Source organism: Diorhabda carinulata, chromosome 6 (genome assembly GCF_026250575.1).
Source record: "Diorhabda carinulata isolate Delta chromosome 6, icDioCari1.1, whole genome shotgun sequence".
In the NCBI taxonomy this organism is placed as follows: domain Eukaryota; kingdom Metazoa; phylum Arthropoda; class Insecta; order Coleoptera; family Chrysomelidae; genus Diorhabda; species Diorhabda carinulata.
The window spans coordinates 15,656,602-15,680,471 of record NC_079465.1 but is presented as its reverse complement, the minus strand read 5'-3'; the positions used below and the strand labels follow the sequence as shown (position 1 = coordinate 15,680,471).

Sequence of the window (23,870 nt, the reverse complement as noted above, 5' to 3'; positions counted from 1 at the left end):
ACCATCCTCAAACTCGGTTTTTTTATTTTTGCCCTTAAAAATGCAAGCTGGTGGTATGTAAAAACCTTCTGCATTACAACATGAGATTACTGTAATTGTTTCTCCCTTTTCTGATGATGTTATTGCGGCAACGTTTTTTGAGCCTTTCTGAGCAATAACATAACCTGGCTTATTATTAAGTTGGAGACCCGTCTCATCCATATTAAATATATGACCAGGCTTGTTTACTAATCCGGCCTCCATTAATGTTGTTTCTAACAGATTAAAGTACGCCGAGACCTTTTCTTTATTCATACCGTTGCATCGAGCTAGTGATACACCCTCAGCTTTTCTAACACTCAAGTCTGGATGTCGTTGTAAAAACATATGTAACCAGTCATAACCAGCAAGTTTACTGTCTCTATTAAAAGAGTGTTTAAATTTAAGCTGATCTGCCAGGTGAAACGCCATTGCTCTGACATTTTCACGAGTTGGCGCAAATCCGTGTTTTTGTAGCTTTTGTATATGAAACCTAATTTTTAATTCATTCTGGATGCCAAGGATACAAGGCGGTCCAAGAGTTCTGTTGATAAAGTCATTATTTTTAATTCGCCTTCTAAGTGTTGGAGGAGGAATGTTGTTGAAAGTGCGGCATGCTTCTCTCAAGCCCATCACACCGTTTTTAACTGCTTCTGCAGCCCGGAGTAGGTTGGCTTCAGTCCATTTTCCCCTTTGCACTGTCCCTTTTCTAATATATTTTGTTGGCATGATTCTAAAATCTGCAATAAATTATAAGCACTGTAATAAGTACCTACACACTTCGGGATAGATGGCCCGTGAGCCAACTAACCCGAATGTCCATTGGGCCATCTGTCCCAAATGCATGGGAGTGATGGCCCACTTTATATCTCGCATGTGCTAGGATATAAAGAAACTTTCGTCATCTTAACATAACCTCAAACAATCCCAAACTTAAGATTTGCCATAAATAAGTCCGAAAAAAACTATGTTGGAGTTAACAATTATTCTTAAAACGGACTTTAATTATTTTTAAGGCATGCATAATAAAATTTTTGTAATAACTTACCCAAAAACTCACTAAATTTATTCAAAAATGGAGCACGGTATGCACGACATGAATATTAGAAGGTGGCTAAAGTAACGCTAAACGTAAAGTTAAAATTTGCGGAAATATTGGAATGGGTCATCTTACACGTTGGGCCATCTGTCCCGCACTTACCCTAATATTTTTTTCATCAAGTAGCAATGATAGATTAACACACGAAATTGTTTTGAATATAAAAAAAGTAGCTTCACTTGAATGGCTGACTAATCGAAATGTCATGAAATTTCACAGTCTTTAGAAAGTTGGTACTTCATTAACATCATATGGATTTGACAATGGCAACGCCATCTGTGTGTCAGTCACAAGCCTTATTCAGTGATGAAAAACTAATTCTTCTGGCATATATACATTTACAAAAATGTTTATCTGTAAATGATTTATACAAATTTTATGTTGATGTTTCTCCATTAACTTCTGTAGGCATTTGTTTACGCGGTTCTTCCAAATTTTTCATAATCACACTAGAATTCACAATAGTCTGGACTCTGCACCTTGCAATTTGCAACTAATCTAAACTGTTAAAAATACACAACTATGTAATAAATTAGGCTGGCCATACGTCCTGTTGTGAACGGGACAGTCCCGTTAATTTAGGCTATTAGGGTTATCCCATCGGTTTACGAAAAGTCCGGTTTTTTGTCAGTAATACAAAAATTTGAATTATTTAAGTTTTATTCAGTCGCTTGGTAATTTCTTATTACTCATTCGGTAAAGATATAGATTCACTTCTGTATTTTCCCCGCTGAATAACATTTGGTCATCTGAAAAATCTCGTCTACAGATCTAAACGGTAAGTTCCATGGTCCGAGTGAACTTCGATGATTCTTGTGATGAATTTTTCGAAATGCTCATAAAAAACAAAAGTGTATTGGAAAAAAATAAACAGTTCACAGAAGTACTTTGGAACAAAGAAAAAGAAACTACACAACAATCAGCAAATTCAAGTGATAATGTTGATTTAACTGCCACTGGTATGACTATCTAATTGAACTAAATTTGTTTTATTTTAGGAAAAAAATTTTGTAACAGGATGTATTGAAGTTTTGTAAATACCCTGTTTTGTATTTTGTTTCAATAATTTCATAAACATAATGAATGTTTTGCATAAACATGCTTAACTATAAAACATTTTTATTTAGTTTTGGGTTAGTCCAGTAATAAACAACCTAAAAATATTTTACACTTTTTGATGTTTTAAAGGCTTTAAAATTTAAAAGTAAAATAAATTTTGGAATGTCCAGCATATTTGAGTTCTTTCCTGTATCCTACTCCTCAAACGCAAAAATAATATGACTGTCCCGTTTATGAACAATGTTTTCATGGCCAGCCTATACTAAATGGAAAACCTACGATCGTATTTTGAGATTAGAAATTATTATTATTAGCATGTTTCATATTATAGCCCCCCATGTTAATTTTGAAAAGAAAAAAAATTAATTTAAACATCATTTATTTATGAATGTAATACTTAGTAATATATAACGGTAATAATAGTAATATAAATCGCATAAATATGTTGTTCCAAATGGCAGCAATTTTTACCGCCTCTTCATGTGCAATTTTAAAAGCCTTTGCAGCTGTTGACATCCAAAAAGACGACAGATTTGGTTTACTCTCAAATTGAATTCAGTATTAGATCGAAGTCCAAGAATTGCTTCTGCCAAACCTGAAGGTTCTTCAGGTATAGCAATTTCACATTTAAGGATGATTCACATTATCAGACATGCAACGGCAAGGACCGACAAAGACACGACAAACGATTCTTTTTATATAAATAAATATTGATGTACACACTAACCGACAACGACGCGGCAACGACACGTAAAGGCAACGACGGAGCGGACCGATGTTCTTGGCAAGAATGTTTTTCGTGTCTATGCCTGTACGTGACACGTACTTGCTTGATAGTGGGAACAGTTAATTTGGATTTTTGCGGTACTTCAATGAAGTTTGAGGATTTGTATTTATATAACAAAATGGATAATAAAAAAAAAGTTTTTCTCTTTTCTCTATGTAAGTAGATAGATATTTTATCTAGCAAATAATAAAATTGATACTTTGACATTCGGAAATATTGGTAAAATTTTCTTTCGTCGTCTACCAGTTCTTTATATAAAGTATGATATTCTCCTCCAGTTTTACGTTTTTGTAACATTTTATGCACCCATAATCGTTTTTGTTTCTTCTTTACGGCTTCGTCATCTTCATTAAGCAATACAGCCATTGTAGCTGGATCTTTATTGGTAAAATTTCTAAACATGACACACGAGCGTTGCTCACTTTGTAACACTACGTTTCTAATTTTGTTTAGCAAAAACTAATTTATCACAAACAACCCGTTGAGATGTCGAATACCTAGCGTATAATGTAAATTGCTGCCGCAACTATCGGGTCTTTGTCGGTCCTTGTCTTGTCGTTGCATGTCTGATAATGTGAATCATCCTTTAAAAGATCTACAATCCAACTAACAGTACGTGTATGAAGATCTGGAAAGTAATCTGAGAACCGCTTTCTGAGTTTGATAAGATGTCTTACAATTGTATCCTTGATGTCAGCAAAAGTAATATTTTCGCAATCTTCCAAAAACAAAGTCAACCTTGAAAAAGAAGCTATCTTGTTCTGTTCTACTTTCTGTCTCCAATATTGCAGCTTTAATCCAAACGCTTACAGTATTTTTCTCGCTGAAATGATATTAATATTCTTACCTTGCAATTCTTTGTTTAATATATTCATACTCTCAAAAATGTTCGCTAAATATGCGAGATATGCAACCCAGGTAGAGTTTTTAAACTTATCTGCGAGAATATTTTTTTGATCAACCATAAAAATTCCGACTTTCGAGAGTCCACACTCGATTTAGTACATTTTCACGAGGGAGCCACCTTTCTCACATAATTCACGAAATAGCCGCGTGTCTAAATATTTGACCATAAGGGCCTGGTGATGGATCATACAGTGAGTAACTACAATATTTGGGTTATTTTTTTTACGCAAGCCGAAAAACCATTAATATGATCCACACAACTGGAGCTTCATCCAGAGATACAGAAATACAGTTTTCCCATTGAAAATGAAGTATTCATTTACTTAAGTTGAAAAAAATACTAACAGGTTTATAAAATAGCAAATTAAAAATATGTACATTTTACACATAAAAGTTTCATTTTTACCACCAAAAATTTCATTTTTACCCCATTTGGGGTAATTTACCCCGGTTCCCCGACCGCTGAGAAAGAAAACACCTTGCATCGTACCATCGTAAAAATAATTGCACACGCCTATGTTGATGACATCATACAAATTAATAACAGCAACGATTTCATTATCATTCTCTTCTTTCGACAACATTAGTTGGTTATTGCGTTGTGTTTATGGTAGGTTAAATTTAAAACCAATACTATTTTGAAATAACTAGTTTTGTTTATGTTGAAAAACAGTCCACTTCACAGCCGGGTAAACGCGCACGAGTATTCAATGAATTTGGTATAAATCGTAACGGTTTATTTTTGAGTTTTTCACAGTTTGAAAATCATTTTTAAATAAATCGTCTGACATCATTAACATTCTGTTGAGTGGGGGATTAGCACGCGTGATTTTTTGAGTGAAAGTTATTGTAGTGATCTTGTGATAATATTTATGTGATATTTATTTTGTTTATGGTCAAATTCAACATGTATGGATATGTATGTATTAACTACTATTTTTATTAGTTGAGTTTCTCTTCAATTTAAATTTATTTGGTAACCTTAGAAATGTTAGATGACCCAATTTTACATTTTTTTATAAGTATACAACTCCAATATTATTTTTTTTATTATGATAATGTCATGCGATTCCTTATATATATCAGGGTTTTGTTGAATAAAAATTGATTAGGAGTACCTAGATATAAAGATTAAAACTTATGATTTGGACGGTTGTTTTTATCATTTATGATTGATAATTAAGAGCTAGCAAGAAAGCAATTAGTTAATAATATTATGAAAAAAACGATAATTATCTAGTAATTTCATTGTACTTCAATGTATTTTGATTTCATGATCATCTGGGATCGAAAAAAATGCACCTTATATATAAATTTTGTTTTACAAAAAAATTAACAGTTTTATCGACTTTTTTTATGAATCGTTAAAGAATGATCTTATTTACTGAGTAAAATGAGGAAATTACAAAGTGTTTATTAACACTGTAGTCGTTCCGAATATTTACTCTATGAATAATGATTATATTGTTAGTCTCTGCCATTTTTTGATACTTTTTCAATAATTTTTCATAAATCTTAAAGATATAAGAAACTGTTTATGTGGTGTAACTATAGCAACTATTAATTATTACGAACATTATGTATTATCTGGAAAAACAATTAAAGAAATCGAGCAAAGTACGTCTATTCAACATGTAGAATGTTATGTAGTGGTTTTACATTTTTAAAACACTTGTTGATGTAGTTAACGGCAAATTACACTAGTCGACAAAATTTTCGTAACACAGGCAAGACCTTTATTTTTAAAATGGAAAAATCCCTTCAATAATAGAAAAAATATTTATTAAGCCCTAACACGTACCACTTTTTAATAGCTCATTTATCCCTGTTTATATTAGCAGGTTTATAATTTTATAAAGGGGCGGTTAATATCGGTAAATTTTATGGCCAAAAAAATACCTTAACTATATTATTCAGAATAATAAACATAAAAATAACGTTAAAAATTAGTATTCTGTTGAGTTTCATAGTAAGTATTTCTCTGTTCATATGCAAAAAGTGATTATAAAGACGAAAATTTCGAGTCAAACGCGCCGCAGTTGCAAAACTTCTGACAAATTTTGTTATAATTGTGGAGAATTTATGGTGAAATCGCAAGCCAGACCATTTTCCGAAAATGTGAAAAAAGCCTATTTCAAATATTTTGGTACTTTAATTGGAGGCCAAAATAAACAGATGAATGGGAAAAAATGCCTTTTGCAATTCTAATGGTATGGCGGGAACCTACTAACCATTTTGACGACTGCTATTTTTGTTTAACAAAGACTGAAGGTTATTCTAAGAAAGGAAAGCACAAGATCGAGTATCCAAATTTGCCGTCTGGTATACGACCTGTTCCCCATAACGAAGATTTAACAATAGAGGATAGTGGAGAGTGCCGAAAACCGGACCCCCTGTTTGGTTTTTGATTTAAAAAAAAATGAAAATAGTAACAAATTATGTTTTAAAATCATCTAATATTTACTTTGTAATGTTAAGAATCATTTAACTTTTACTTTAAAAAAATCCGATTCAACATTAGTATAAAAAAATGATTTTATTAAAACTTATACTTTTTCAATTTGTGATATGGTTGCCGAAACCGTACCCCTTGTCAAAATAACAATAAAAAAATTCAAAAAACGTAGATGTACACTTCTTTTTCAGCACCAGCAACAAAAGGAGGTCTGGTTTAACGCGACTAAAGCCATAAGTTTGTTAACTCGATTAATTTTGAATCAAATATCTAAATGAAACGTTTTGATGATAAACAATAAACTTAAAAACTTGCCATTTTAGAATATATATAGATATAGAGGCTTACCTGAAAATATCTGGGAAAAATAACGAAAACTGTAGCACTGCTCAAAAACTTTTTTCACTATCAAAATATGTAATGGTGAACATGTGAAGTGGGCTATGTGTGCGCTCCACTACAAAGTGGTAGATGCCTAAACTACTGTTTACAGTTGAATAGTACAAAGTTCAGGAGCATGCAGTATTAGAAGACCGGTGGTCCGGTTTAGGGTACTTTCCTCTACCGATTGCGCCTTTAGATCCGCAAAATATTGTTCTAGAAGGTACTGGAGACAACGTATAATCAGGAAGCTCCGAAGAACAATGCACCGACCCTATTCTTACTCCAAGTACCAGTTCCAAAGAAATGCTACATTTTCTGTATTCTACAGTATAGAAAATTCGTTGTGTGCGTGTACGGATATTGATGGACAAATGATTTTCGGGAATGATAAGATACGTTCTCCATAACAATGACTAAATTAGGCGGATTGTTTGGTAGGAGCTGATCTATGAACCTTTTTTTTTCTCTTGAGGAAGGAGAATTTGTAGAACAACTTATAGAATAATCAACCCAGCCTTATTTAATAATGTGATGTACAAGCAATACCGGATAGAAAACGTTTTGGTTAACGGAATTAACGGTGTAAATATATAAGGAAATCCTACGAAAAAGTGATTAACTATTTTACAGTTGAATACTTTTAAGTAGCTCGATAACTATTTACCGAATCATGTTTATCCTATCTGAACGAGCTGGTGGTTTCGACATAATATAGAATCTATGAAATATATTTTCACGACTTAGTGCCAATTATAAATCGTCTCCTGAAAACTGACTTTCTTATAGACAATTTAATTAAATACAACTTTTACAAAAAAATCAAAAGTATACAAAATTATATATATATATATATATATATATATATATATATATATATATATAACAAAACTAAAATTAAAGTCATACTGATTTTGGTTTGGTCAATTTATATAAAAAATATTGATTACTCGACATCGAATATTCTTTTGAAAGTTTTGTCTATCTATAGTTCTTTCATTTTGCCTCATTACCAAACTCAGCATTAGCTATCATTTGTTTAGTCTAACATGCTTCAAAAGAGGTAAATTTTCCATTGAAAATGATGACCGATCGGGTAGGCCAGTTTCTGTGTCAGCCCCATCCAGAAACAAATCAACAATCGATGGAATGGCGACACTCTGGTTCTCTAAGACCTAAGAAGTTTCGTGTGCAAAAATCTGCTGGAAAAGTTCTTGCTTCAGTTTTTTGGGATTGCCATGGAGTAATCATGATTGATTTTTTGGATGAAGGTAGAACAATAACTGTAGATTACTATTCGACCATTACTGATCTCTCTACGGGAAAAAATAAAAAGAAAAGACTCGAAAAGCTATCCAAAGTTATTTTGTTTTTACAGGACAACGCCCCTGCACACAAATCTTATGTTGCCATGCAAAAAATTCGTGATTTAGGGTTTGAATTACTAGAACACCACCCTTATTCACCAGATTTGGCTCCGTCCGACTATCATCTCTTTCCTCAACTGAAAAATAGTTTAGAAGGTCGTAAATTTTCTTCTAACGAGGAGGTAATAAAAGCTGTGGAGGTCTGGTTTGCAGAGCAAGATGAAACATTTTTTTTAAAGGTCTAAAGACGTTGCAGGTTCGCTGTAATAAATGTATCCAATTAACAGGAGAATATGTTGAGTAATAAAATATTTTGATATTGAAATTTTGTTTGGTTCTATAATAGGCTAAGAATTTTTCAATATATCCTCGTTATAATTGTCGCCACCCGTGACCAAAGCGGATTCAAAGCTAATAGACCACATGAAATTAGACTTGTAGAGTTTATTGGGGAAAAAGAAAAATTTTAACACACAGAAACTATCAATAACGTAGTAAATGTCGACCAGAAACTCTAAACATGAATATATACAGGGCTCTTCTTGACGAGATGAATCGATATGCATATGGGAAAGTACTAGGATTAGTGTTCTGAAAATTTGCTTGCATGGGTTTTCCGAAATGTTCGATCCAGCTAAAATAATTTCAGTTCTCTGAAACTTCCGGTTATACCGAAAGTGGACGCAAACTTCGTTATTTTAAACGGAATGCTATGGTTTTTATTTTTGGAATTTTTGGAATCTACGCGAAATTTCGATATAACTTTATATGAGGCATAATATGCATAAAGTTTTAATTATTTCACATTTTGGAAATTTTTGGACACATGCAGCCGTTCACTAAAAAAATCATATTTCTGAGTTTAAGTGAGGCAGGTCTAATATTTTTGGGATTTGGACAAATAAAACTTACAGCTTTCAGAATCTGTGAAAATCTCTACAAAAATTTATATAGGGTGTTCAGAAAACGGTGCCGATTTTCGGTGGTGCAGCCACATAGGATTCCACAATTTCCTTTACATCTGCAAAAAATCAATTTCATATGCTCCGGGGGTGCTGGATGCTTGGAAGCTTGTATTGGCATCCACTTGTTTGTTTGCTTCTTCCAGTTTGATATCTCCCAAGCCACGACTGGACCTGGTGATATACTTGAAGACTGTGAAAACGAGCTACATCTTAGTTTGGAGGCAGTGGTGATAAGCTAAATGAATTTTTAGTCACAGTTTTGGCAAATTGTTTATACCGCAAGGTGTCCAGTGAATCTTCTTTATTACCGCCATATAATGCTTTGAAAAAACGTTCACCAACAAGAACCTTTTTCAGACAAAAAGAGCGCGGTACCACCAGTTAACACTGTAGTTGCCCCATGTTATAGACTGCTGATGTATCGCAACCTGAGAAAGCATGGAGAAACAACAAATTCTGTGCTATTAGATCTCCATACATGAAACTTGAAGGACTATATAACTGATCTGATGCACGACCTTTAGAAGGTTTTGGATCGTTCTCTACCAACTGCCAAAAGCAACAAGAGAATGTCAATGTCCTCTGCCACATAATCACAAGATTCAGATATAATAAGCGCAGAAGAGACGATGAGTGAATCTGCATATAGTTCAAGATGTTGGGCGCGGAAAAAATTCCTTCACATAGTTTTCATGGTTTGAACATTGGAAAATGTACACTATCTTGAATAGTTGATAATTTGCAAATACTTGATGTTGGCGAGGATTAGGGGCGGGGGGGGGGGGTTGTCTGTTAAAAATTTAAAATATCTTTTAACACCCCCTTCCCCACCCCAATCCTCTTCAACATTAAATATAATTAGTTACCACTAATGTAATGACACAAATCTCGAATATCTCGCCAAAGTTACTCAATATTTTGAGTATGTGCCTAACCTAACCTATCTAAAAAGTATGTAAAGAAATAATTTTCCGAATAATTTCTTCTTTTTAAGCATAAAAAACTGTATAACATACTAAAATTTCAAGGAATCGGCCGTATGCAACCTAAACTAAATAATTACCCCGCATTCTTTTTGTCTTATTTCTGTTATTTGTCGCCAATATGAGAAACGAATTATCCAAAACAAAATTTTGAAAGTTTTGTTTCAATATGTTCCAATGCTGGAAATAATATTACAGTTATAGTAGATGAAACTTTTATACAAAATTAATAATAAAACAATGAAATCTAATACAAACATTATTATGTCATGTAATATTCACAGCTATATCAATTGATCTAAAGATAATATAAATCAATAAATAGTCCATAGAAATGTTATAATTTTAGTAACCTTACCTTGCGTTTTTCTGAGAACGGAATTTTATTTTACCTATGTGGGTCAAGAAAAGCTTAATCTCAAGTTTGTGGGGTTCCATCCCTTGACCCCCGGTCGCCATCTTAATTTACGGGGCGAAAAACTATTTTTGACGATATCTCGCGAACTATTGTCCCTACAAAAACTTCCTAAATACATAAATTGCGGCAAATCGCTTTGACTACAATTTTGTCTATGACACTTTTTACCATTAACCGCGAATTTAAAAAGTTATGAGCAAAGAAGTGCAAAAATTTTGTCAACAATTTCTTTTTTAGCTCAATAACTTTTTATTTTTTGATTTTGCAATAAAATTACCTCAGAGCAATTTTTTAGACCGTTCTTTTAGGATTAATTTTATATGTGGATTTTTTGAATTCCACTGATTCTTGTGGCTCATAGAGCGTTCCAAAAGTGCTCACCACATTGTGCCAAAAACAAAATATTTGTTATCATTTCAGTTTTTTTTATTTTTCTTTTCTTATCGTTAATATTATTATATTATCGTTAATATTATTATAATTTGCCCTTGGAGGCTCAGTTGTTTCTTCTTTCTAAGTCTATTCTCTCAGTTGTGCTACATATTTTGCTACGTGTAGACGTATTAAACATTTCTGAAAGTATTAAATACAAGTTAAATAAAAGTTTTGTGGGCAGAATTTGTAATTGTTCGATAATCATCTCGATTTTTTTCAACTGTTCATCATGAGTGATTGCTTTATTTGTAAAAAACCTCTCGGGGACACTGAAGTGAGGAAAACATCAATCTACAAAAATTAAGTTTGATAAAACCATTATCACAAGAAAAATTTCTTGGGAATGAAAAAAACAAATCGAACTTAATAGATCTTAATAGGCGGGTTTTCATGTCGACCAAGCTGTATCATATGCAGATTCACTCATCGTCTCTTCTGCGCTTATTATATCTGAATCTTGTGATTATGTGGCAGAGGACATTGACATTCTCTTGTTGCTTTTGGCAGTTGGTAGAGAACGATCCAAAACCTTCTAAAGGTCGTGCATCAGATCAGTTATATAGTCCTTCAAGTTTCATGTATGGAGATCTAATAGCACAGAATTTGTTGTTTCTCCATGCTTTCTCAGGTTGCGATACATCAGCAGTCTATAACATGGGGCAACTACAGTGTTAACTGGTGGTACCGCGCTCTTTTTGTCTGAAAAAGGTTCTTGTTGGTGAACGTTTTTTCAAAGCATTATATGGCGGTAATAAAGAAGATTCACTGGACACCTTGCGGTATAAACAATTTGCCAAAACTGTGACTAAAAATTCATTTAGCTTATCACCACTGCCTCCAAACTAAGATGTAGCTCGTTTTCACAGTCTTCAAGTATATCACCAGGTCCAGTCGTGGCTTGGGAGATATCAAACTGGAAGAAGCAAACAAACAAGTGGATGCCAATACAAGCTTCCAAGCATCCAGCACCCCCGGAGCATATGAAATTGATTTTTTGCAGATGTAAAGGAAATTGTGGAATCCTATGTGGCTGCACCACCGAAAATCGGCACCGTTTTCTGAACACCCTATATAAATTTTTGTAGAGATTTTCACAGATTCTGAAAGCTGTAAGTTTTATTTGTCCAAATCCCAAAAATATTAGACCTGCCTCACTTAAACTCAGAAATATGATTTTTTTAGTGAACGGCTGCATGTGTCCAAAAATTTCCAAAATGTGAAATAATTAAAACTTTATGCATATTATGCCTCATATAAAGTTATATCGAAATTTCGCGTAGATTCCAAAAATTCCAAAAATAAAAACCATAGCATTCCGTTTAAAATAACGAAGTTTGCGTCCACTTTCGGTATAACCGGAAGTTTCAGAGAACTGAAATTATTTTAGCTGGATCGAACATTTCGGAAAACCCATGCAAGCAAATTTTCAGAACACTAATCCTAGTACTTTCCCATATGCATATCGATTCATCTCGTCAAGAAGAGCCCTGTATATATTCATGTTTAGAGTTTCTGGTCGACATTTACTACGTTATTGATAGTTTCTGTGTGTTAAAATTTTTCTTTTTCCCCAATAAACTCTACAAGTCTAATTTCATGTGGTCTATTAGCTTTGAATCCGCTTTGGTCACGGGTGGCGACAATTATAACGAGGATATATTGAAAAATTCTTAGCCTATTATAGAACCAAACAAAATTTCAATATCAAAATATTTTATTACTCAACATATTCTCCTGTTAATTGGATACATTTATTACAGCGAACCTGCAACGTCTTTAGACCTTTAAAAAAAATGTTTCATCTTGCTCTGCAAACCAGACCTCCACAGCTTTTATTACCTCCTCGTTAGAAGAAAATTTACGACCTTCTAAACTATTTTTCAGTTGAGGAAAGAGATGATAGTCGGACGGAGCCAAATCTGGTGAATAAGGGTGGTGTTCTAGTATATATATATATATATATATATATAGATATATATATATATATATATATAAATATATATATATATATATATATATATATATATATCTTCTTTTTCAGCATAAAAAACTGTAACATACTAAAATTTCAAGGAAATCTGGCGTATGCAACCTAAAACCTAAACTAAATAATTACCAAATGCATTATATACTTCGACATCTATAAATTACTGAAATAATTGCTGTTAGTTTATTAGAAATGTGCTCGACCAGTTTAAATGATTATCGAATATTTACCACTTTGAACTTATTTATATGAATCTTAGTTCCAGAAATGTATTTATTTTTCTGTTTAGAAACTACATTATTTGTTTTCTTGGTAGTTTACATAAAATATTTAGTCAGCATTGATCAACAACTTAGAATTTTTTCCTCTATAGACTAAAACTGTAGCGTCAACAAATGTATAATATCTAAGACATTCCAAGTCGTAGGTCTAATAAATAAAGTAAATATAAAAAGGTTCTGGTAAAATATTTTAGGGCATTCCAAACTCTTCATCAAAATATTTTGACTTAAATAAGTCGAAACGTCAATTTTCATCTGTCTTTCAAAAATTATTTAAAAAAAAACTGATTTTAAAATAGAAGAGACCTAAAATCAAGAACATTTAGAAGCATAAAATAATAATAAATAGAGAATGTCTGAATTTATAGATAGCTATTCTTATAGGGTATGTAAAGATGTGCGTAACAACCAAATATCGAATTTTTATTTCTTACTAATCAGAAGATATTGGAAAGTAACAAATTTATGAAAAACAAGCAATTAAAGAATTGAATTTAATTAGTTTAGACATTAATTCATCAGTTTTGAACATTTTTAATGTCTTAGGCGACATAATCTATTTATTTGTTATTTGCGCTATTACATCCCCCAAATTGATCGTTTTGGTCTTAAAATTTTGCTAAATAGAAATTTCTGGAATCGTTGGTGATATTTATATTGAGAGAGAAATAAGTCTAAAGGATTGAGATCTGCAAATCTCTTTGGCCACTCAATTAGTCTCCTATACAGGTTGTCCCACGATGAGTTAAAACTATCTGTATAGTGCAAAATACTTATAGTAAAATCATGAATCCGGTTGAAATAAGAGTTGAAAAATTATAAGTATTATAAAAAGCATTAAATAACTTTTATTCAAACCTAAAACTATTTCTCTACTCATTAAATGCTTGAACTTACAGTTTTATTGATTTTTTGCAATAAAGGGTAGTTTTTACCCCTAAGAGTAATGAGCACATATCGGCATAGGGTAGATTTTGAATGTGGGGGTAAGTCAATTAGTTAATTCAAAATTTTCATACAAATCGATGCAGGTTCATGGAAACCGGAGGTAATACCTCATTTTTACCTTGGTAGCCTGGTCTAATAATTAATACCGAAAAATTGTTAAAACTTAACATGGAGGATCTAAAATAATAAAATGTCATATCTCGTAGGGTACGGCCGGTATTATGGTGGTATCTAAACTGTTGTCAGATCTTTCCTTTTTCCGAAAAAGTAATGAACTTTGTTATTTCAAATGGATCAACCTATATATTTTGTATTTTTAGAAGTACTGATTATTTTTTATATAATATTCTCTATACCTAAATGCCATAATTTCGAAGTTATAGATACATTTACAGTATTTAGACCAAAGTTATAAAAAATCTTGTACATTTAGATGGCTACGATTGAATAAACTCGTTTAATTTAAATATTCTTCAATAATTTATGTACTTATATGAATCTGGTAACAAGGTCTAGTGTCAGTAAGTTAATAATAGATATTTACGATATGTGTTGTAAAGATTCATATAGGAAATTTGATAACCCATTGAATATCGTAATATGAATTTACGATACGAATATAGTACATTATTTTACGTACTACCAATAATGTTAATTATTTACTCAAAATTTGTCAATATTTCTGAAATTAATGATATTAGAATGTAACAAGCAAGCGTTGCGCTCGTTGTTGATTTATTTTGCGAACTGTCAATTTTGACGTGTTCACTTCAGTTTGATATAATTGTATCGACACGAGTTCCGACTTGGATTCTGATATAGAACTTGCTGCAGATAACGCAATACAAACCCGCTAAATCCCGCAATAGATACGAAAAAGAATATAAGCGATTCGAAGAATTTTTTAATCATGAGTTCATTCCACTAGTGCGGTAAAGTTTCTCATTACGAAACTCATATTAGTATCGTAATTTCTGATATTACATATTGGTAGTAGGTAAAAAGTTTAACAAAACTGGTGCAGTAAAATATTTACCCAAATCATGGCGCAGAAAAACTGCATCAACCTGAAAACAAATCTTTGAATGTTTGTGTCAGGTTAGAAGTAGATCCACATTTGTGAAGTAGAAAAATTACGAATTTTAGAAAACATACAGTGAAGGCAAATGCAGATACTCAATGTTGTCCATTTACTTCAAGACAACAATGCATGCGATTTTTAAAACTTTGCAATACATTTTGCAACATCCCTGACTGCTCCATTCTTCTTATCTCTGTGGTAATCCTATTTTTTAATTTCTGAATATTGGCAGGTTTAGTTTTATAAACGATGTTTTTAAAGTGACTTCATAGGAAATAGTCTAAAGGATTCATGTCGGCTGATCGGTGGGGTCATTCGATAAATCCACGCCTTCCAATCCATCTTCTGGGAAACAATACTATTTAGGTATTGCCTCACCACACACGCATAGAGAGGGGGGCACCATCTTGTTGTGGCCAAATATTGTCGTTTGGGAGATTGTCATCGTCTGAAAATGTCTAATAATGAAGTTTTTTCTTCAAATTTAATTTAAACATACTTGAATTTGAAAATATCCAGACCAACTCAGGTATAATGATACTATTTTCCAATAAATCTAAATACGCCGGACTATTTAAGTTACCCTCAACGGAAAAGAGGCAATTGATTTTATCGCCTATTATTCCAGCTCATACATTCAGTCTTTCGGGATATTGGGTGTGGGATTCACGCAACCCACGAGGATTGCTACGTGACCAGTATTTATTATGCTCATTTACGTTTCCATTAATACAAAAAGTGGCCTCATCGCAAAACATGACATTACTTAAAAAATTTGGATCGTTTTGATTGTAATTTGATTTCAACATTTATCCAACATTAGGTCTGCAAACTCTTCACGTCTATCAAAATCGTAATCTGACAACTCTTGAACCAACGTTACTTTGTATGGATGGAATTAATTATGACATAAAATTTTCATTACGGATGTTTGCGAAATATCAAGTTCCCTAGATATTTGTCTAGTGTGCATCGACTTCTAACAGGACAAAAACATCTAAAGATTTGTTTTCAATTGATGCAGTTTTTCTGCGCCTTGATTAGGATAAATCTTTTACTAAACCATTTTCGTTAAACTTTCTTAGTAATTTACCGAGAGTAGATCTTGTTATTGGATTTCGGTTAGGATATAAATTCACCATATCCTAATATCATTAAAAAGTCAATTCGTTCTTTTTCAGATAAACGATGTATTATGACTTTCAATCAACTTCAACAATAATAATTTATTGAAACGTCAAATTTGTTATTGAAGCAGTCATGGCCACCTAAATGTATTATTTTAACTACGGCGGAGATAACGCAAATGTAGCTATAACTCCGAAATTAAGGATTTTACGTATAGGGAACATTCGAAGAAAAATAATTAGTATTCCTTAAAGATTTCGTAATGCGAAAAATATACAGGGTGATTCATTTGTAATAACAAAGTTTATTATTTATAATAATCGTGCAAGCCGTTTCTGAGATAATTGAGGCGTTCCATACATAAAACTCACTCTGTATATTCAAGAAAACAGCTAAAAATATTCGATTTTCTCATTTCTCCCATTTATCATTTTTGGCAAATTAATGATGAAATTAATAAATGCACAAGTTTTAATCCCGCTATTCAGTATCCACCAATTGATAAACAAACATTATATTGATAAACACACCAGAGGCAATTGCAATAATAATTTTGTTCAGGTTTATTATATCATTTGTTTGTAGTACGTGGTTAAGTGAAGTTTCGAATTATATGTTTTGTGTGAATTAGCATAGTAAATTGAATTAATGGCATCCATAAAAAATCGTGGTTGCATAAATTACAATCATATTTGTTACGTGTGTGGCAAGTTTACTCCAAAAACACAAAGAAAACCAACCACCAAATTAATTGGCTTAAAAATTCTACTTTGATTGTCTTTTTAGTCAAGGAAATGACGTTTGAAGTTTAAGTATCGGCTTAGCAAAAAAACCAAACACACAAATGTTCCTGCAGCTCGTGATCTTGTGACTTATAGGCAAGTTTGAGTTGTTCCTGTTTACAGCTTAAAACGATTTAATTGTAATCAGACAAGTTAAAAGCGAATATAAAAAGGTGAAGAGTTTATTCCTGAACTCCATGACATGTCACATAATTTCACAGAACAGAGAAACTATTGGTTTGGACCGTAATTTGAAACTTTTGAATGTGCAAAAATTTAGAATTATATATTTTTTTCTTCCATTAGTGCAATTGGGTTATGTATTGAACATGCGTGAAAATATTACTTTGTTGCTCAGAAAGTATAAAGACAGATTTAAAGATTGGATTCAAGAAATTTCACTATTTCTTATGTTTATGCAACAGCAGAGACATCAAAAACTACAAGAAAATTTTGTGGAAAAAACATATAGAATGAAGAGGAAAATATACCAAATGTACCATAATAATTCGGAAGAAAAAGTTTTTTAAAGCTCTTAGTAAAGAAAGTGGCATTTGGGGAAAATATTTTCTACATTGAGTCAGTCAAAAAGAAGACATTTTTATTGAGCCATAAATTGGTGAGTGGTGAGTGAAGGTTTCAAATATTTGAGGAACATATCGCTTAAATTGAGTCACCTGTAACCAGGTTTTTCCATTGGGCCACAAAATTAGTGAGTAGTGAGAGAAGGTTTCAAGCATTTGACGAAAATGTTTCCTAGATTGAATCGAACAAAGTTGAAAGAAGGCATTTTTACTTGGCCACACATTGTTGATTGAAAGTTTCAAGCCTTTTAGGGGAAATGTTTTATAGATAGGGTCAAGTAAAATTGGAAGAGGGCATTTTTATTTGGCCACAAATTGGTGAGAGTTGAGTGAGGGTTTCAAACATTTGAGGAAAATATCTCTTGAATTGAGTCACGCAAACCAGAAAGCAGGTTTTCCATTAGGCCACAAATTTAGTGAGTGGTGAGTGAAGGTTTCTAGTATTTGACGAGAATGTTTTTTAGATTAATTAAAACAAAGTTGAAGAGAGGAATTTTAGTTTAGCCACAAATTGGTGAGTGAAGGTTTAAAGAATTGGAGGGAAATAACTCTTGAATTGAGTCACGAAAATCTGAAAATAGGTTTTTTCATTGGGCCACAAATTTAGTGAGTGGTGAGTGAAGGTTTCCAGCATTTGACGAGAATGTTTTCTCGATTGATTAAAGCAAAGTTGAAGGAAGGGATTTTAGCTTAGCCACAAATTGGTGAGTGAAGATTTCCAGCATTTGACAAAAATGTTTTCTAGATTAATTTAAGCAATTTTGAAAGAAGGAATTTTAGTTTAGCCACAAATTGGTTAGTGAAGGCTTAAAGAATTTGAGGGAAATAACTCTTAAACTGAGTCACGAAAATCTGAAAGTAGGTTTTTCCATTGTGCCATAAATTTAGTGAGTTGTGAGTGAAGGATTCCAACATTTGAGGAAAATATTTCCTAGATTGTGTCACTCAAATCTGAAAGTAGGTTTTTTGATTGGCCAACAAAATTAGTGAGTGGTTAGTGTATGTTTCTAGCATTTGACGAAAATGTTTTCTAGATTGAGTTAAGCAAAGTTGAAAGACGGCATTTTAGTTTAGTCACAAATTGGTGAGTGAAGATTTCAATAATTTGAGGGAAATAACTCTTGAATTGAGTCACGGAGGATGCAAGCATTTTAGAAAAATAGTTCCTTGATTTAGTTACACAAAGCTGAAAGCAGGTTTTTTGATTTGACATCAACTTTAGTGAGTGGTGAGGTTTCAAACATTTGACGAAAATGTTTTCTAGATTGAGTGAAGCAAAATTGAAGGAAGGCATTTTTATTTGGCTACAAATTGTTGAGTGGTGAGTGAAGGTTTGAGCATTCGAAGAAAATATTTCATAGATTGAGTTAAGCAGAACTAAATGCAAATATTTTTATTGGCACGTTATTAAAAGTTTTAATCAAGCTTGTAAATCTAGTTAGTTGTTTGGTTAACATTCGAAGCTATTGTTTATGGATATGGTAACTAAAGAGACGACAGTAATGTTTTTTTTTTGTAAATGATTCATTGGACAACCTCAAAAACATGTGTTTCATTTTCAGAAAAGCCACATTATTTTTTTGGCAAAAATTGTAGATTTGTGCATTAATTAATTTTTTTGGATAATTTTTTATAGATCTTTATGCGACCTGTTATATTTTATATTATATTCACTTTTTTTAATTGTTACAATTTTATTAGTCCTGTATATCTAGAAAATGTGAAAAAATCTAATTGATCCAGCAGAATACAGCAGATACCAATAGAAAATCATTATTTTTAGACTTAATCTTTAAATATCTGCTAGACCATGTGAACGAGGTTATATCTTTGATATAAATTGGAATACCTTGTATACATCATATACACGAGAAATTTCTAAAAAAAATCATTATCTGAACTGTATTCCAAATTACACATTCAAAAGATAATTTAAAAAAAATTTAAATGTGTTATTCATCCTTTGTGTAATAATTTTTTTTTCATTGTTTTTTTTTTATTTAAGAATATTTAGTTGATTAGTCACAATGTAAAAAGTTAACCTTGTCATAAGGTAAATACAGCTGATCGTTCTTCAAAATCTGTTTGTATCTTGTCGTACAGGGTCATTCTATATATAACTTATTTCTCATATATTTCTCATATTACTAACTTCTAAGAGGTACCAATTATGAAAATGCATCGCGATTTTATGGTCAATATTATTTCGACCATTATTGGATGATGTAATAAATCAACACTTAGAATGACGGATGACATGAATTGTCACAAAAAAGATCAGTGATCACAAGGTTACTAGAGTAAAAGAATATTTGTGACAATAACAAGATGCGCAGTAGACAAGTGACGTCATCGGTTCTTCACAGCTGTGAATTCGTTAGTTAGAAATATATTCGTTTGTATAGCCAGATCAGCAAGAGATAACACACATCCTCATAACTCGAACATAATGTTAGTGAGGTTCTGTTTGACATAAAAATATAAACAAAATAAAAATGTAAACATAATGACGTAGCTGGTGTTCTAGCAGCTGATGGTTTGTTTACAAAAACATGCGCATGTCTCAAACCATCTATTATTCTAGTAACCTTGAGTGATCATAAGTTTGGCTATCCAACTCTCAATTCCTGAACTCAGATACTCAGTTATTTAAAAAGATATAAACGTCAAGTTTTTATCTGTCTTTCAAAAATTATAAAAATAACTAATTTTTTAACAGAAGAGACCTAAAATCAAGATGATTTAGAAACGTGATATATAAACGTCAAATTTTTATCCGTCTTCCAAAAATTATTAAAAAAAACTAATTTTCTAACAGAAGAGACCTAAAATCAAGATGATTTAGAAACATAAACATACATAAAAGTTCTAACAACTAAGAAATTAAAGGCTTCTATACTTTATTAATTTGCCTTAAATATTTATTTGATGAATTTGAAGAAAAAAATTCTACTCTATAATGTAATGACATATTATACACTGTGCTTCAATAAAATGTTGCTTCCTTCGATATCTCTAGTTCCGTGTTATGAGGTCAATTCAAGGAACTAAGTCAATTCTAACCTAGAGGTGGCTCACTGTTTATAGTAGTTTCAAACTTCATTATTCTTATTCCACTTTCTCCCATTATTCTCCAATGTACAATTCTGTTGTGAGGAAACTACTGATTATTTTGTTAGAAAACTGTACATCCTGTTCTTTTTGCAAAATTTCTTATATAATTCAACGGAAATATGTCATCATACTGTATAGAAGGTCTTGTAGAAGTGAAGAAGTATGAACCTCAAAGAAGTCCTTCTAACAAATCCATATTATTGAATCGGTATACATAGCAGGGCTATTGGATAAATATGTTCACATTTGGTCTGCTTATCAAACACCTCCCTCCGCATCTCACCCACTATCAATCTCTTTAACCGAAAATCAAGATACCATTTTTTAATGGTGAAAATTTTCAATTTTTTAAAGTTAGATTTTATTTTTTACACTTGATTACAATAAGTGATTTTATGAATGTTTTTGTTCATATAATTTTAATGATTTCTTAATAAAAAAGATACAAACGAAGGTCAATTTTAAGAGAAATTGTTAATGTTTTTTATTGTAAAAACATGATAATTCGACATTTTTGTATAAATTTTGGTAATTATCTAAAAATCATCCTTCACCCCCTAGCGACTTGAGGTTGTGGGGGGTAATAAAGAACAGTGTACTTAACACAAAAGAATTATTCTAGCCGTCGGTCATACTTTGTTAAATAAACAGATAGGGTTAACATAAAAATTTGACATTTTCGGAATTACAAGTGTGGTAACAAATTATAAATTTTATTTGAAAATATTTACTCGTAAACTAAATAGTGAAAATAATATGTGAAAAATGTATGAAATTCATTCAGTGGAATTATGAACAATTATAATTGTTAATTGACATAACCATAAGTAGTTATTATTTTATCATAGAAAAATACATATGGAAAAATTGAAAATTCAATAACTATTTTTTTATGGTAAAATAGGGGGGGTGTTAAAAGAGCACGGAAAGAAGTTGTATAGATAGTGTTCTTGAGTAGAACCTAACTTAAAAACAATGACCGACGGCTAATTTTATCTTTCATATATTGTAATTATCTCCCTCTAACACCCCCTAAAACCCTAAGTCGATATGGGGTAGGGGATCATTTTTAGATAATTTACTAAATTTTTTTTTCAATTTGTTTGTTTTTTTGTATAGATTATGAAAAAAATATAAAAACTTCATTTGATTAGTTGGAAAAAAGTTATCAACAATTATATATGAATGAGTGCATTTTCATGAACATTTAAAGTCCTGAAACCAATATAAGTTCCCATTTTTTTTATTCTCATTTTTTTCGTAAATCCGCCGTGAAAACGAAGATCATCGAAATCATCGAAATAGGATGATTTTTCGATTTTCTAGTGCGTTTATGGTAATATTTAAAGTCAGAAAACCATATGAAATCTTTAAGTGAGATAAAAAATGAATAAACAAACATTTTTCAATTTTTTTATTAACTGTGCGAAAGTACAAAATTACCATAATAAATATGATAATTTTACCTTTTATTATCTCCAATAAAAATTTTTTGTTGCTTAAAAACCTGAAAAGAACAATTGATATATGTATATATATATATATATATATATATATATATATATATATATATATATAAATTATATATATATATATATATATAAATTATATATATATATATATAAATATTTATATATATATATATTTATATATATATATATATATATAAATATCTTATTTCTTAAACCTTTTGATGCATCTAAATGTTCTTGATTTTAGGTGTCTTCTGTTTTAAAATTAGTTTTCTTAATAATTTTTGGAAGAAATATAAAATTTGGCGTTTCGACTTCGAAGAGACCTAAAATTAAGAACATTTAAATGCATTATATATATATATATATATATATATATATATATATATATATATATATATATAAATTATGTATCGGTTTTATATATGTATATCAATTAATAGCGCTGGGCGCTGTGTGATGGAACTATAATAAAAACTTTAGTACCCTGTATATAAAAAATAAAAATTCGAAATATATGGCAGTGAAAAGTTTAGTTGGGTCACCCGTTATGTTTGTTTACTTTAAATATCATCAAAACTGATGTAAAATGCTGCAAGTATGAATAAAATATTACATGATTCATTGATTTTATTTCGATATATGACGGAATCTTTAAGAACTCTAGTCAAAACTTCGTTAATAGTTAATCCTAAAAAATGAGATATGAGTAAAGTAATCATATGGTATAAATCACGCTGACACACCCACACTCATACAAAACCACTGAATACTAAACAAGTTCTAGATAAAAATAAATATTACGAAATAATATTGAAAACACATATCAAGCTATTCAACCACAAATATCTGCTAACGATCCGAAGATCACTGACATAATTTTGCTCATAAGACAAACGTGTAAGAGGGCAATTGAATCACTGAATTAAAATTTGCATAATTCCAATGAGAATCAACTGACAAGAAGTTCTCATTAAATGTTGAAAAATTTTAAAGTTACGAGGATATATTGAAAAATTCTTAGCCTACTATAGAACTAAACAAAATTTCAATGTCAAAATTTTTTATCACTCAACATATTCTCCTGTTAATTGGATATATTTATTACAGCGAACCTGCAACGTCACTAGACCTTTCAAAAAAATGTTTCTTCTTGCTCTACAAACCAGTCCTCCACAGCTTTTATTACCTTCTCGTTGGAAGAAAATTTACGATCTTCTTCTTTCAGTTCAGGAAAGAGATGATAGTCGGACGGAGCCAAATCTGGTGAATAAGGGGGGTATTCTAGTAATTCAAACCTTAAATCACGAATTTTTTGCATCACAACATGAGATTTGTGTGCAGGGGCGTTGTCCTGCAAAAACAAAAAACCTTTGGATAGCTTTCCGCGTCTTTTTTCTTTAATTTTTTCCTGTAGCGTAGTAAGTAATGTCAAATAGTAATCTCCAGTTATTTTTCTACCCTTATCCAAAAAATCAATCATGATTACTCCATGGCAATCCCAAAAAACTGAAGCAAGAACTTTCCCTGCAGATTTTTGGACACGAAACTTCTTCTACATCGATTTCAAATCGAGCACAAATCGAACATGATGCTTCTCCCTTGCACGCTTTTGGTCAA

The 23,870-nt window shown here is 31.5% G+C and overlaps 1 protein-coding gene across 3 annotated transcripts in view; it reads left to right on the top strand.

The window, feature by feature from the left end:
• The window catches only part of LOC130895943 (protein diaphanous), a 145,045-nt gene that overhangs the window by 26,929 nt on the left and 94,246 nt on the right, over positions 1 to 23,870 (top strand). Inside the window, exon 1 of one of the 3 annotated variants that reach the window (XM_057803606.1) lies at positions 4,393 to 4,788. The exons of the other annotated variants lie outside the window; for them this stretch is intronic. Within the exon in view, the coding sequence (XP_057659589.1) occupies positions 4,762 to 4,788 (27 nt within the window). The 5' untranslated portion in view covers positions 4,393 to 4,761. Of the gene's footprint in view, positions 1 to 4,392; positions 4,789 to 23,870 lie in introns of those variants that run through there. 3 annotated transcript variants of the gene reach the window in all.